The sequence below is a fragment of the Piliocolobus tephrosceles genome, chromosome 1 (genome assembly GCF_002776525.5).
Source record: "Piliocolobus tephrosceles isolate RC106 chromosome 1, ASM277652v3, whole genome shotgun sequence".
Lineage (NCBI taxonomy): Eukaryota > Metazoa > Chordata > Mammalia > Primates > Cercopithecidae > Piliocolobus > Piliocolobus tephrosceles.
In genome coordinates this window covers 57,480,909-57,495,122 of record NC_045434.1, presented here as the reverse complement: position 1 = coordinate 57,495,122, position 14,214 = coordinate 57,480,909, and the positions used below count along the sequence as shown (strand labels likewise).

General features: G+C 40.6%; 1 protein-coding gene across 1 annotated transcript in view; it reads right to left on the bottom strand.

The window, feature by feature from the left end:
- CAMSAP2 (calmodulin regulated spectrin associated protein family member 2) overlaps positions 1-14,214 on the bottom strand; it is a 118,787-nt gene that overhangs the window by 93,036 nt on the left and 11,537 nt on the right. The window contains exon 2 of the mRNA XM_023224719.2: positions 3,820-4,079. Within this exon, the coding sequence (XP_023080487.1) occupies positions 3,820-4,079 (260 nt within the window). The remainder of the gene's footprint in view (positions 1-3,819; positions 4,080-14,214) is intronic.

Sequence of the window (14,214 nt, the reverse complement as noted above, 5' to 3'; positions counted from 1 at the left end):
TTTCTTCTCTACATTTTATATATATATATATATATATATTTTTTTTTTTTTTTTGAGACGGAGTCTCGCTCTGTCGCCCGAGGCTGGAGTGCAGTGGCTGGATCTCAGTTCACTGCAAGCTCCGCCTCCCGGGTTTACGCCATTCTCCTGCCTCTGCCTCCCATGTAGCTGGGACTACAGGCGCCCGCCACCTCACCCGGCTAGTTTTTTGTATTTTTTAGTAGAGACGGGGTTTCACCGTGTTAGCCAAGATGGTCTCGATCTCCTGACCTCGTGATCCGCCCGTCTCGGCCTCCCAAAGTGCTGGGATTACAGGCTTGAGCCACCGCGCCCAGCCCATTTTAAATTTTAAAACAGTAAAATTATATTAAAATGTTAATAGTGCAGAATTATATCAAATAAGAAATTAAAGTTACCATTTATTTCTCCAATCCTATTTAATCCCATTTCACAGAAGAAACCAAAGTTAACAGTCTGGTGTAAATTCTTCTAAAGATTACTGTCTTCATATATATTATTTCAGGGGGAAGTTTTATACTGAGACTTTGATGAAAAATAATTAGTACTAACATTATTTCTTGAAAAATTAGGATGATACTTTTGCTACCACCACCCTTTTTTTTTCCCCCAAAAGGCTGGCATACAGAAATAAAATATCCCAAATTTAAGATAATTTAGAAGTAGAAGAAGGGGAGCAATATATTCAGTGCAATTAAACACACTATTTTTCATGATACTTCCCAAAAAGCAGGAAAAAAAAACTGGTAATTTAAATTAACTCTTACTTTATTCTTTAAAAAAAGTTTCTTTTTTTTTTTTTTTTGAGATGGAGTCTTGCTCTTGTCACCTAGGTTGGAGTGCAGTGGCACGATCTCAGCTCACTGCAACCTCCGCCTCCCAGGTTCAAGCAATTCTCCTGCCTCAGCCTCCCGAGTAGCTGGGGTTACAGGTGCCCGCCATCACACCTGGCTAATTTTTATATTTTTAGTAGAGACAGGGTTTTGCCACATTGGCAAGGCTGGTCTCAAACTCCTGACCTCGTGATCCACCCACCTTGGCCTCCCAAAGTGCTGGGATTACAGGCGTGAGCCACCACACCTGGCCAAAAAAATAGTTTCTTAAAGAACAACTTTTTACTAGTAATCTGAGAAATTTTCTCATGGCGGTTTCAGGAAAATAGTTATATTAAATATCATCAATCAAAATGCCACAGCAACTGGAAAACTTTAAATCAAATTGTGATAAAAGTTGAAAGTACACAATTAAAACACAGGTTAGTAAATGTGACACTGCAAAGGGTTAAGATGATGTAGGGCAAATATGAAGTTCTCAAGTTCTTTGGTTGGTTTGTTTTTGAGACAAAGCCTCACTCTGTCACCCAGTCTGGAGTGCAGTAGCGGAATCTCAGCTCCCTACAACTTCCACCTCCCAGGTTCAAGAGATTCTCCTGCCTCAGCCTCCCAAGTAACTGGGACTACAGGCACGCACTACCACGCCCAGCTAATTTTTATATTTTCAGCAGACACAGGGTTTCGCCATGTTAGCCAGGCTAGTCTCGAACTCCTGACCTCAGGTGATCCACCAGCCTTTGCCTCCCAAAGAGATGGGATTACAGGCGTGAGCCACCACACCCAGCCTCAAGTTCTCAAGTTCTAACAATCCACAAATAGAAGCTAGAATTAGAGATAAAAATTCTATGTTGGCCATGCTGTGCACCTGTAATCCCAGCACACTGGGAGGCTGAGGTGGGAAGATCACTTGAAGTCAGGGGTTCAAGACCAGCCTGGCCAACATGGTGAAACCCAATCTCTACTAAAAACACAAAAATTAGCTGGGCATGGTGATACACAACTGTAATCTCAGCTACTTGGGAGGCTGAGGCACAAGAATTGCTTGAACTCAGAAGGCAGAGGTTGCTGTGAGCCGAGATCGCGCCACTGCACTCCAGCCTGGTCAACAGAGTGAGACTCCATCTAAGACCAAAAAAAAAAAGATTCTATGTCATTTAAACTACATTCCTTAAATACTATTAAAATACATTCAAAGCTATCAGCAGGATCAATAAAGTGTGAAAGAAACCTGAGTAACACAATCAGCAGTCTACCAAATCCCTCATTTTATAATTAATTGTCCAAGTATTTCACACATACAAACTACACTGGAAAAAAACAATGTAGAAAACATGTTAAGTTTGTTTCATTCTTATTAGAGGATCTAAAATAGACACTCTAAGGATAAGTAGGTTATCTATGACATATATATCTGTATCTGAAAGAAGAGCAACTAAGCAAATGCTGCTCCACAAAGTCATGGATGTGCTTTCTAACTATCCACTTGGCCTTCAAACAATGGAAGCAGAAGTAATCACAAGTTGGAGCATCCAACTAGGGGAGTGATTCTGGGGGAGATGAATATTAGACACTGATAAGGACACCAAAGTAGATTCTGCTTGTCCCTGGTATGGGCAAACTGTTCACATATGATATGTATGCAAAGCAGGTATGCCAAAGTCAGAGGGTAACTATAAGGTGATTTTGGAGCTATCAATGAAAGATGACAATCTCGTACTGGATAATCCACATTTGAGTTATTGTTAATAACTGTACTGTAAATCTATAACTAAATTTCATTAACTAAATTAATCAATACATTATTTTCCATTACTTAGAAATATTAAAAGAGTTACTTTAAAGAAGGAAAAAAAGCAGAAAACAAAACAGGTCATCACCTCATCTCGTAATAAATTTTATAAACTAATTTTTTTGTTCATTCTTCCTAAATTTCGTAATTTCATAAATTTTATAATACACTTTTCTACATATACCCCTTACCTTCCTTCCAAGAAAAACTACTACTCTTTGATTAAATCATGACATGATTTAATCGAGTATGGAAAAACCACTTTTCTTTCTAATACCATTCTTGATAATGTCCACATTTTGTGAAACTCAAGCTAAAGCAGTACAATGAACTGAACCAGCATACAATGAACTTAAACATTTAGATTTATATCTTCTGAGACTGCCTATGAGAGAGTTCCTGCGTGATTGTCCCAGGCCAGCTTAGAGGCCACCTGTGTGTTTTCTACAAGAATGAGTTCAAAGCTATTAAATAAACGAAAATATCCGATATGCAGAAATTTACCAAGAAGTTATTCAAGTATGTAAATCAGCTTTTTTTTTGAGACAGAGTTTCACTCTTGTTACCCAGGCTGGAGTGCAATAGTGCGATCTCAGCTCACAGTAACCTCCACCTCCCGGGTTCAAGCCTTTCTCCTGCCTCAGCCTCCCAAGTAACTGGGATTACAGGCATTCGCCACCATGCCTGGCTAATTTTGTATTTTTAGTAGAGACAGGGTTTCTCCATGTTAGTCAGGCTGGTCTCGAACTCCCGACCTCAGATGATCCGCCCACCTTGGCTTCCCAAAGTGCTGGGATTACAGACATGGGCCACCTTGTCCGGCCATAAATGAGCACTTATTAATCTCAACTCTTTTCTAATGATAAAGTCAAGGATGCATTTTCCATCTCTTCTAGCTAGTCTCTACGATGGAAAAAATAAAATTTTTCAATTAAAATTACATTAAGATAGTTGGAAATTATGTAGTTGTTTCTCTGAGGTATTAGATGGCACCAAACATTCCAAAATAGTTAAAATCTTCCTTCATTTGGAAACAAGGTTAAGAAAAAGATGATTTTTAAACTCTAGGCAAAAACACAATCCAATTTCAAAACATTTCCCTCTGTTTTACAGTGTATCATTCACACTCAAAAGTACACACTTCAAACTTAAAATAATCTTGGGTGTATATAGACTCACCATCTGTATGGGTTTCTTGTGGAGATCTCGTTCAGTTACCAATTTTTCCTGGTCAGTGACATAAAGACCTTTCTGTGCTAAAGCCTGGATTACAGCATCATGGCCCAAAAGGGGTTTTGCAGCATCACTCTTGAGAATGAGACTCCCAGCACGACAGTATAGTTCAGCCGACAGAAGCAAATTAACAACAGGTGGTTTGATGTGTTCCTGGTCATACTGATCTGTGTAAAATGGTTCTCGAAGTTCCTCTGGCACATTTTCTATAAAGATTAATGGAAAAAATTCTCTTACAAGATTTTTATAAAAAAAACAGAATTTATTTAATAATTATTATTTATGTCATAGAATTTAAGATTCCCTCTAAAAATATAACAATAACCCTTTAACTGAAAAGATGATTCATTAGACCTTGACATATAACCTGGAATGAGAAAAAGATACAAATTTCCTTTACAGAAGATATTTTCTGAGTATATTCCAAAAAGGCACTACAAGACAAGGAGAAAAGTTTTCTGAGTCTAGTGGCTCTTGGGAAAGTATTCCCACATTCATAGTCAAATCTACAGAATGAACTATAAGATTCCTAAAAACTAATTTCAATGACACTCCTCACAGGCAAGCGTTCAACATGGAAATGCACCACAGTAGGTATTTCAGGAGACTGCTACTCCTTGCCACCTGAGAATACAAAATCATTTGCCTAAAGTTTTACAGCTAATGAGCTGCAGAATAGAGACTGCCTAACTTATTCTATCTCTCTGCCTCAAAACCCCTGCCATCTCTTCCTTCGTGCTTAGCTTGCTGACACTACTGAGAAAGAATTATAGCAATCGTTTAGGAGAGAGCTACTCTTAAAAATCCCTTACACTAGTAAAACACTGATATCGTCACATTACCACTGACCGACCACTCCCCATCCTACCTGAAAAAGACTTCCTGGACACCCAACTCACAAGTTTGACTAAAACATAAGTAGTAGTTTAGAAATGGGAGATGGGAAGGAAACCAAAATCTCCTCCAAAGTTTCTCTTTCCTGCTAACCACAACCCTTTAAGAATGCCAAGTCCCACTCTTTCAATGTCCACTCCCACTCTCCCAATATCTGCTCCCAAATCAAGTTAAGCAAAAGCATTTGTATTTGATGGCAGCAAAATTACCAAAACAAGAGAAACAAAATACTTCTCATTGTTTTACAAGTTTGCTTGCCTATTCTACCCTGCATCTCTTCCTCCTCCTCTCTATTTCTTACCTGGGCTCTATGCCCCTCATCAAAGCAGGACAAGGATGAGGTATGTCCTCCAGAGGTGGGGCTTCTGAGTTAGAGGTTAACATGGAGCTACAATTATACAACCTGATAGCTCTGTCCTGAGACCTAGCCAGTTCCTCACTTGCCTTCTCTCTAGAAAGTGAGGTTCTGAAGCCAGCCATCCCATCACTGATCTTAGCTGTTTCCTGAATAGGCAGCTTTAATATAAGCTCAATAATGCCACAGTACTAACCAAAACCGGTACTCTGAAAAATCTGTAGCCAAGCACAGTGGCTCACGCCTGTAATCCCAGCACTTTAAGAGGTCGAGGCGGGCGGATCACGAGGTCAAGAGATCGAGACCATCCTGGCTAACACGGTGAAACCCCATCTCTACTAAAAATAGAAAAAATTAGACAGGCGTGGTGGCGGGCACCTGTAATCCCAGCTACTCAGGAGGCTGAGGCAGGAGAATCGCTTGAACCCAGGAGGCAGAGGTTGCAGTGAGCCGAGATCACGCCACTGCACTCCAGACTGGGTGACAGAGCGAGACTGTCTCAAAAAAAAAAAAAAGAAAGAAAGAAAAATTTGTTTACAAAGCATTAATATACTCCTTAGCAATTTACACTTTAAAGTTTTTTTTAAAGTTCCTACTATTTAGAAAAATATCTTCACACAATATTGTAATTATTATTGCGTGTTCATTTTCTATACAAGCATGGTTCAAAGGAATTCAAGGAATCAGAAATAACCCTCATCCTCAAGGAGCCAGTAATTTACAAAACTCTAAACAGACAGAGAGGTAGAGTTAAGCAATTCAGAAATTAGAGACAATACTAAGCAGGAAATTATTAAGCACCAAATGAAAGAAATAAACAATTAAGTACTTAAGAATTCAGAAGCGGGAGCATCACAGTGGGGGGACACAACTTCATCTTTAAAAAATTGAGGCTGGGCGCTGTGGCTCACGCTTGTAATCCCAGCACTTTGGGAGGCTGAGGCGAGCAGATTACCTGAGGTCAGGAGATCGAGACCATCCTGGCTAACACAGTGACTCTGTCTCTACTAAAAATACAAAAAATTAGCCGGGCGTCGTGGTGGGAGCCTGTAGTCCCAGCTACTCAGGAGGCTGAGGCAGGAGAATGGCATGAATCCGGGAGGCGGAGATTACAGTGAGCGGAGATCGCGCCACTGCACTCTAGCCTGGGTGCCAGAGCGAGACTCCATCTCAAAAAAAAAAAAAAAAAAATAGAATAGGTGGGGCACGGTGGCTCACACCTGTAATCCCTGCACTTTGGGAGGCCAAAGCGGGCAGATCACCTGAGGTCAGGAGTTCCAGACCTGCCTGACCAATATGATGAAACCCCTCTCTACTAAAAATACAAAATTAGCTAGGCATGATGGCAGGCGCCTGTAATCCCAGCTACTTGAGAGGCTGAGACAGTAGAATCGCTTGAACCTGGGAGGCAGAGGTTGCAGTGAGCCAAGTTTGCGCCACTGCACTCCAGCTTGGGCAACAAGAGCGAAACTCCATCTCAAAAAAAAAATAGAATAGCAGGAAAAAGCAGAATATTAGTCAGAAAAAAAAAAAAAAAAGAAAAAGCCTTTCTAAACATAAGGAGAGGGAGGAGAGAAAGAATAGGGAAAAAAAGATGTGAAGAGACACCAAACTGAACAATCTGGGTGGAGAGAAGAGTTCATGTGGGAAAGCAGTAAGAGGCAAAGCTGGAATGGGAGAGGTTGGTGATGAGGACTTGAAAGAAATAGTCATCTTTTAAACACGAGGCCTTTGTATATTACCTAACAAGGAGGTGCTGACAGTTTTACAGGACAGTGTCACATTAAGGCTGACGTTTTGGAACAATCTGGTATTTCACATTGATGGCTATAAAAATCAGAGATAAAAAACTACCATATAGATATCAGGAAATGAAGTTGAAAGGCAATAGTGAAAACAGAAAGTACAGGACATAAGAGACTAACTGCTAAAGACAAACAAAAAGTACCCAGGAATAAAGCAAAGAGAGAGGGTCAAGATGGAAATCAAGAATAATCAAGCCTACATTACAAGGGAAACAGTAATATCACTAGGAAAATGAAAATCAGAGGCAGCACCAATTCTAAAAGCAAGATCGAAAACTCAGTTTTAGACATTGAGTTTGAAACAATAGCAAAAATATCCAAGTGGAAATATCCAATAAGCAGCTGGAGATATAGGACTCTGGAAAGAGGTCAAGAGTGGATGTATCAATTTGGGATTCTGGTGACATCTAAAAATATCATCCTCATTTAATAATTGAAAACACTTTCCTTTCTTCATAGCTGCATTACCCAGTAGTGAGCCAGCCTTAAACTTAATATAGCTGCCTCAGCATGATGGTGAAGCTCCGTTTTAAATTGCAGAATATAGTGCTGCTATTCACATTTTAGTATTGTAGGAAATAAACAGAAACTATTAGTAGAACAGCTGTAAAAGGAAAATTATTTGATTTTAAGATAACTATTATACAATGTATAAATAATGGATTCTTATTTCCTGTATCAATAAAAAATGGCTAATATAGGTTATTTGGCATTTAAATATTAGCTGTGAAAAGTAAATGCTCATTATCAGGATTACAAATTTATCTATCATACCTACATACCCACCTAGCACTTATTTACTGCCTTTATATCCATTTTCATACATGACCTTTATAACATCGTGTCAGACACAGTCCTAAACATGCATTCTGTCACTTAATCCTGACAACCCTCTTACCCTATTTTACAGATAAGGAACTCAAGAAAAGGTATCTTGCCCAGGGGCACATAGCTGATAAGTACAGAATTATAGCTCTATACCATCTTGCTAAACAGGCTCAAACATAATAATGATGTGCCCAGATCACAAGGGTGGAAGGTGGAAGACAAGAGTCTAGGAGTTGCTTCCATTTCATTAAAACACACCCACTAACCTAAGTTGTGAAAGTATAAGATTTAAAAAGACCCCAATGCAAGGAAAAGGGAAAGGATCCATAGCCAATCAAAGACTGTTTCAAGAATACAACAAAAACAGATTTTTCAGCCCTCAAGAGAATGTAAAACTTCATACTGAATATAAAATAGGTCATTTTAAAAACAAGTCTTCAAGAGCTAAATATACTTAAGAGAAAACTTCAAAAGTGTCTATTATTTTACCAATGGTACAAGACTATTTTTTAAGTTTGGAATTGTACCACGTTAAAAAAAAAATTAACTGGCCAGGCGCGGTGGCTCACGCCTGTAATTCCAGCACTTTGGGAGGCCGAGGCGGGCGGATCACGAGGTCAGGAGATCGAGACCATCCTGGCTAACATGGTGAAACCCTGTCTCTACTAAAAGTACAAAAAAATCAGCCGTGGTGGCTCGTGCCTGTAGTCCCAGCTACTCGGGAGGCTGAGGAAAGACAATGGCGTGAACCCAGGAGGCGGAACTTGCAGTGAGCCGAGATCGCGCTACTGCACTCCAACCTGGGCAACAGTGCACGATTCCGTCTCAAAAAAAAAAATTAACTGAAACAGCATATTAGAAAATAAACAGCAAAATCAAAGATAAGAGGTTTCACTCTCTCCCTAACCTCCAGAACACAAAAAGTAAGAAATTAATACTGACAGAACGGCTGAGTGAAATACCACTGCTAGAACTGCAAAGGATACGAGATGAGTTTTTTTTGTACACCACAACTTAAGCAGAACATAACTTAATCATGTTACTGTAAGTCCTGACTAGACCTAAGTTTTGAAATTGACATCCACCTGAAATGCCTGAGGTACAGGTAGAGGGAGTAGAGACTGTATTGCTCAAGGCAATTTTCTATAAAACTGGGTTAGCTACCAGTTGCATCCACATTCCAGCAAGTGACACAGATTTATTTAAAGCAATAAAGGGGCACGAAGCAGGAGGGGAGTACATTTCAGAAATATCATCACACTAAATCATAGGCATACCACCTTATTTTCCAAATCTAAAAGACAGTTTCTAAAGTAATTACTATTATAGAACTTCTAAGTTTCAAAGAACTCCAATTAAAAGTAAGCCACGGACTCTGAACTTGAAATTAACCAAAAGACATAAAGATGATCAATAACATTTAAAACTTCATAGTACTTAAAATAATACGTAGTACATAAGATAATATTTCTACTTCCTCTCAGTTTAAGTCACCTCAAGGAGAGCAAGATACTTATCAAAGTATCAAAGAAAGTTATCAAAACGGCAAAAAAAAAAAAAAAAAAAGTTTAAACCCACTGTTGACAAGGATGTACTGATAGGAATACTCCAACACATGACCAAAGGGCAAGGATCATGTCTGCCCTATTTACCATGATAAGAATCACTAGGGCCTAACTCAGTGCCTTGTACATGGTAAGGAAAGATTTGATGAATAAATAATTCATCAAAAGATTTGAAAATATTCATAAAAAGATTTGATGAATAAATGTTATTAAAAAAAAAAATTCTAGTCACTAGCCTTTTCCTGAAAGTACTCCCAGGTTTCAAATTTCCCCCTCAAGTTTACTACCTGATTCTGCACTAGTAATCATTATTTACTCCTTGTACATGCTTCGAGAAACTTTAGTTTTCTCTGGGCCACACTTAATTTCTGTGATAGCAATCCCTCTCAAAACCAAATATGTTTTCAGTTTACCTACATTCACCACCTACATTCATTCTGAAATTTGGTAAAAATTTGGGCTTTGAGAAAGTATAGGCTTTAGATTTTAAAAGAATCGGTGGAGTCCTAATTTTACCACTTACTTTTTTTCTTTTTTCTTTTTTCTTTTTTTGAGAAATAGTCTCACTCTGTCGCCCAGGCTAGAGTGCAGTCACACGATCTCGACTCATTGCAACCTCTACCTCCTGGGTTCGGGCAATTCTTGTGCCTCAGCCTCCCAAGTAGCTGGGACTACAGGTATGTGCCACCACACCCAGCTAATTTTTGTATTTTTAGTAGAGATGGGGTTTCACTATGTTGGCTAGACTGATCTTGGACTACTGACCTCAGATGATTTGCCCGCCTTGGCCTCCCAAAGTGCTGGGATTACAGGCACCAGCCACCATGCCCAGCCCAGCCATTTACTTGATGGGATCTTGAGTTCAGTAACTTCTCTGAGTTTTAGTTTCTCCATATTCCACAAATGTGCTGCCTACTCCTACTCTGACCTCAACTTCCTCCACTTTCCCCGGGCCACTACGTTCCAAACACCCAACTCTTCCTGTTGCTAGAGTATGCCAGGTTCAGACCTTTTGGCCCACGCACGAGAGGCCTTCTGCCTCTAATGTTCCTCCCCTTAACCGAATGGTTGGCTCTTTCCATTCAGATCTCAGTTAAATGTAACCTCCTCAACACCCTTTCCATGACCACCCAATCACTCACTGTAGTTTAATTCTCCAGATAACAACTATTACTATCCCATAATATTTTATTTCTACTTCCTCTCACTTTAAGTTACCTCAAGGAGAGCAAGATACTTATCTGTTCTGTGTCACTAGTACCTGGAACTGTGTCTGAAACACAGTACGCACTCAAATATTTACCAAAGACTGTATAGTACCTGCACATAGAGCCTTGCCTTCCAAGAAGGTACCAATTAAAAGTTAGCTCCCTCCCCTCTACATTATTACCAAACAACATGGTAAGTGCGGTAGAGCATTCCTGAGCTTAAATTACCACCTCCACTCCTCCCATTACCCTATGAGGCCAAAGCACCTCTTCTGAGCTCCAGATCGTTATAAGTCATCAGCCTACTCAGCTCTTCACTTGCATGTCACCAAGAAACCTAACTCAAAATGGGAGCCAGACTTCTCAGTGACCAGGGCAGTTACAAATATGGAAAAAGGAAAGACTAGAATGAACTCTGTGGTGCTGGTTGAAAAGGGAAGTGTCAGTATAAATACATGATGTTTCAGATACATATCTCTTTATATAAATATGGATAGCAAAAGAAATAAATTTAGTTATACACTATGTATATGTGTGTGTTCGCTATCTGTCTGCTAAGTAACACTGTTAGCAATAAGCCTAGCAGCTATATCTTGGTTTCTAATACCTTTCCTACCAAAAGCAACAGGGTTCCTTAAAGAAATGTTTCCAGGCCTGGAGCAGGGAAAGTACAAGATATGCTTTGAACATCTTTATTTTGTGTATGTGCCAGAAAGTAAGGAAATGCTAACAAATAACGGAGCCATGTCAAAAGAACACAGGATCCAGATGGAAGGGGATGCCATTGGCTAAAACTGGGAAAACATAAACACCAGAATACACAATAAAGAATCATAACCCACTGAATAAAACACGCATCAATGAGTCTATCTTGACACAAATAAATAACACATTAAAAAAGAAGCTCTTTCGGCAGGGCGTGGTGGCTCATGCCTGTAATTCCAGCACTTTGGGAGGCCAAGGCGGGCGGATCACAATGTCAAGAGATCGAGACCATCCTGGCTAACACGGTGAAACACCGTCTCTATTAAATATACAAAAAATTAGCCGGGCATGGTGGTGGGTGCCTGCAGTCCCAGCTACTCGGGAGGCTGAGGCAGGAGAATGGTGTGAACCCGGGAGGCAGGGCTTGCACTGAGCGGAGATTGCATCACTGCACTCCAGCCTGGGCTACAGAGCCAGACTTTGTCTCAAAAAAAAAAAAGAAGCTCTTTCTTGTGGTATAATACCAACAAATAAATGCAAAAAAAGGATAGTAATCAACAGCAATAATCGGTTCGAGCAAGATTATTGGATTCTAAAATGGTGGGTAACAGTTTAATGAACAGGATTTTTTAATTACCTCCCTATAAATTACTTATTAATTTAAAGTGGAAAATAATTTTATAATGGAGAAAACTGGCAGATACCACTTTAACCAGGTGATCAAAGTTAACATCACCTATACTGGAACAAACATTATGTGTCCCCTGATATGATTTACTGAGAATATAACATCTCTTCTGCAGTAGTCTACCAGGCTTCTATAACTTGAACCTTATCAAATTTGAATAAAGAAACCTTAAACAAATCCAAATTTAGAGACATTCTATAAAATAACAGGCCTATTGTTTTCATAAGATAAAAAGTACATTTTAATAAACGAAAAAAATCAACATAATGCTCAGACATTTTGCAGGTACTGGGGGAAGACTTCCCACGCCTCCCCTGCCTTCCTGGCATCACTGTGTATGAGGGAGTATGTCAAGCTGTTCTGATCTTGGAAGAAATGGGGGTAAGGAGACTTTCACCTGTCTGCGTATCTTTACTCTGGGGTTGCCTGGCTGCCAAGTGATTTGTCTCTGGGTACCTCTCAGGCACCCCTGCCCAAGTCTCCCGTGGAATGCAGGGATGGTGCTATGCAGAGAGGCAACAGGGCACATCTGCTGACAGAGAGACAACTGGTGGTGGTGGTAATGGCAGTGACAAGCAAGAGGAGTAGAAGGGTGGGTCTGCCAGAGAGGAGCAGGGAAAAGTGAATGGAAGTGAGGGAAGAAGGGAAGTATGAAAGAGGGAAGAAAGCCAAAAGACAGGGTGCACCAGAGGGCAGAAGCAGTAGGAGTTTAGGAGATGGTCTCCAGTTCCTAGGTCTCCATCAGCTCTTGTCTGAGGGCAGGACTCTGTGTAATTTGTTTTTTTCCTACTGTCTAGGTATTCCTACCAATACCAGCACCTGTGTAGGGATCTCATCATTGTCCCAGTCATTTGGACCAAGGGTGGAGGGGGACATCTGCTAAATCAGGGCGCAACACTCCAGAGTAGAGAAGAGGAACACACAGAACGAGGCACCCAGTCAGCTCCTGCAGAGAACTGGCTGTTTATACCAGACACACAAGGCAAAAGTTTGCCAAGAGCTAAGACAATGCCTAAGGAAGGGGCTTGATACCCAGCCAGCACACAGCTAAGGGTGCTCTATCTTTGTTTGTTTGCTTTTTGAGACGGAGTTTTGCCTCTGTTGCCCAGGCTGGAGTGCAGTGGCACAATGCCAGCTCACTGTAACCTCCACCTCCCAGGTTCAAGCAATTCTCCTGCCTCAGCCTACGGAGTAGCTGGGACCACAAGCAAGACCAAGTAACTGGGACTACAGGCACACACCACTGGCTAATTTTTTGTATTTTTTCGTAGAGATAGGGTTTCACTATGTTGGCCAGGGTGGTCTCGAATTCCTGACCTCAAGTGATAAGCCCACCTCAGCCTTCCAAAGTGCTGGAATTACAGGGGTGAGCCACCACGCCCAGGCTGGTGTTCCATCTTCAAAAGTATTAATATCATGAAAGACAAAGGCAGAGTGAAGAACTATTCCAGGTTGAAAGAGACTTAGGAGACATGACAACTAAATGCAAAGCATGATCCTGAATTGGGAAATAAAATAGCAATAATGAAAATCAAAATAATTGGCAAATCTGAATATGGGTTGTGAATCAGATAATAATATCACATCAAGGTTAAATTTTCCAATTTTTAAATGAGCTTATGTTCAGGAACTATCCTTCATTTTAGGAGATACACACTGAAGGAGTGTGGGGTACAATATCTCTTAACACATTCTTAAATGGTTCAGAAATATTATATATATTTATTTATATCCTATATATATGTGCAGACACACACGTTATATATACATTGCTGGGCATGGCAGCTCATGCCTATGATCCCAGCACTTTGGGAGGCCAAGGCAGGCAGATCACTTGAGATCGAGTTCGAGATCAGCCTGGCTAACATGGTGAAACCCTATCTCTACTAAAAATACAAAAATCAGCTGGGCGTGGTGACACGTGCCAGTAATCCCAGCTACTCGAGTGGCTGAGGGATGAGAATCCCTTGACCCCGGGAGTTGGAGGTTGCAGTGAGCCAAGATCATGCCACTGCATTCCATCCTGGTAACAGAGCAAAACACTGTCTCAAAAAAAAAAAAAAAAAAAAAAAGGCCAGGCGCGGTGGCTCATGCCTGCAATCCCAGCATTTGGGGAGGCCGAGGCAGGTGGATCACCTGACCAACATCATGAAACCCCATCTCTACTAAAAATACAAAAAAAGTTAGCGGGGTGTGGTGTCAGGTGCCTGTAATCCCAGCTACTCAGGAGGCTGAGGCAGGAGAATCACTTGAACCTGGGAGGCAGAGTTTGCAGTGAGCTGAGATTGCGCCA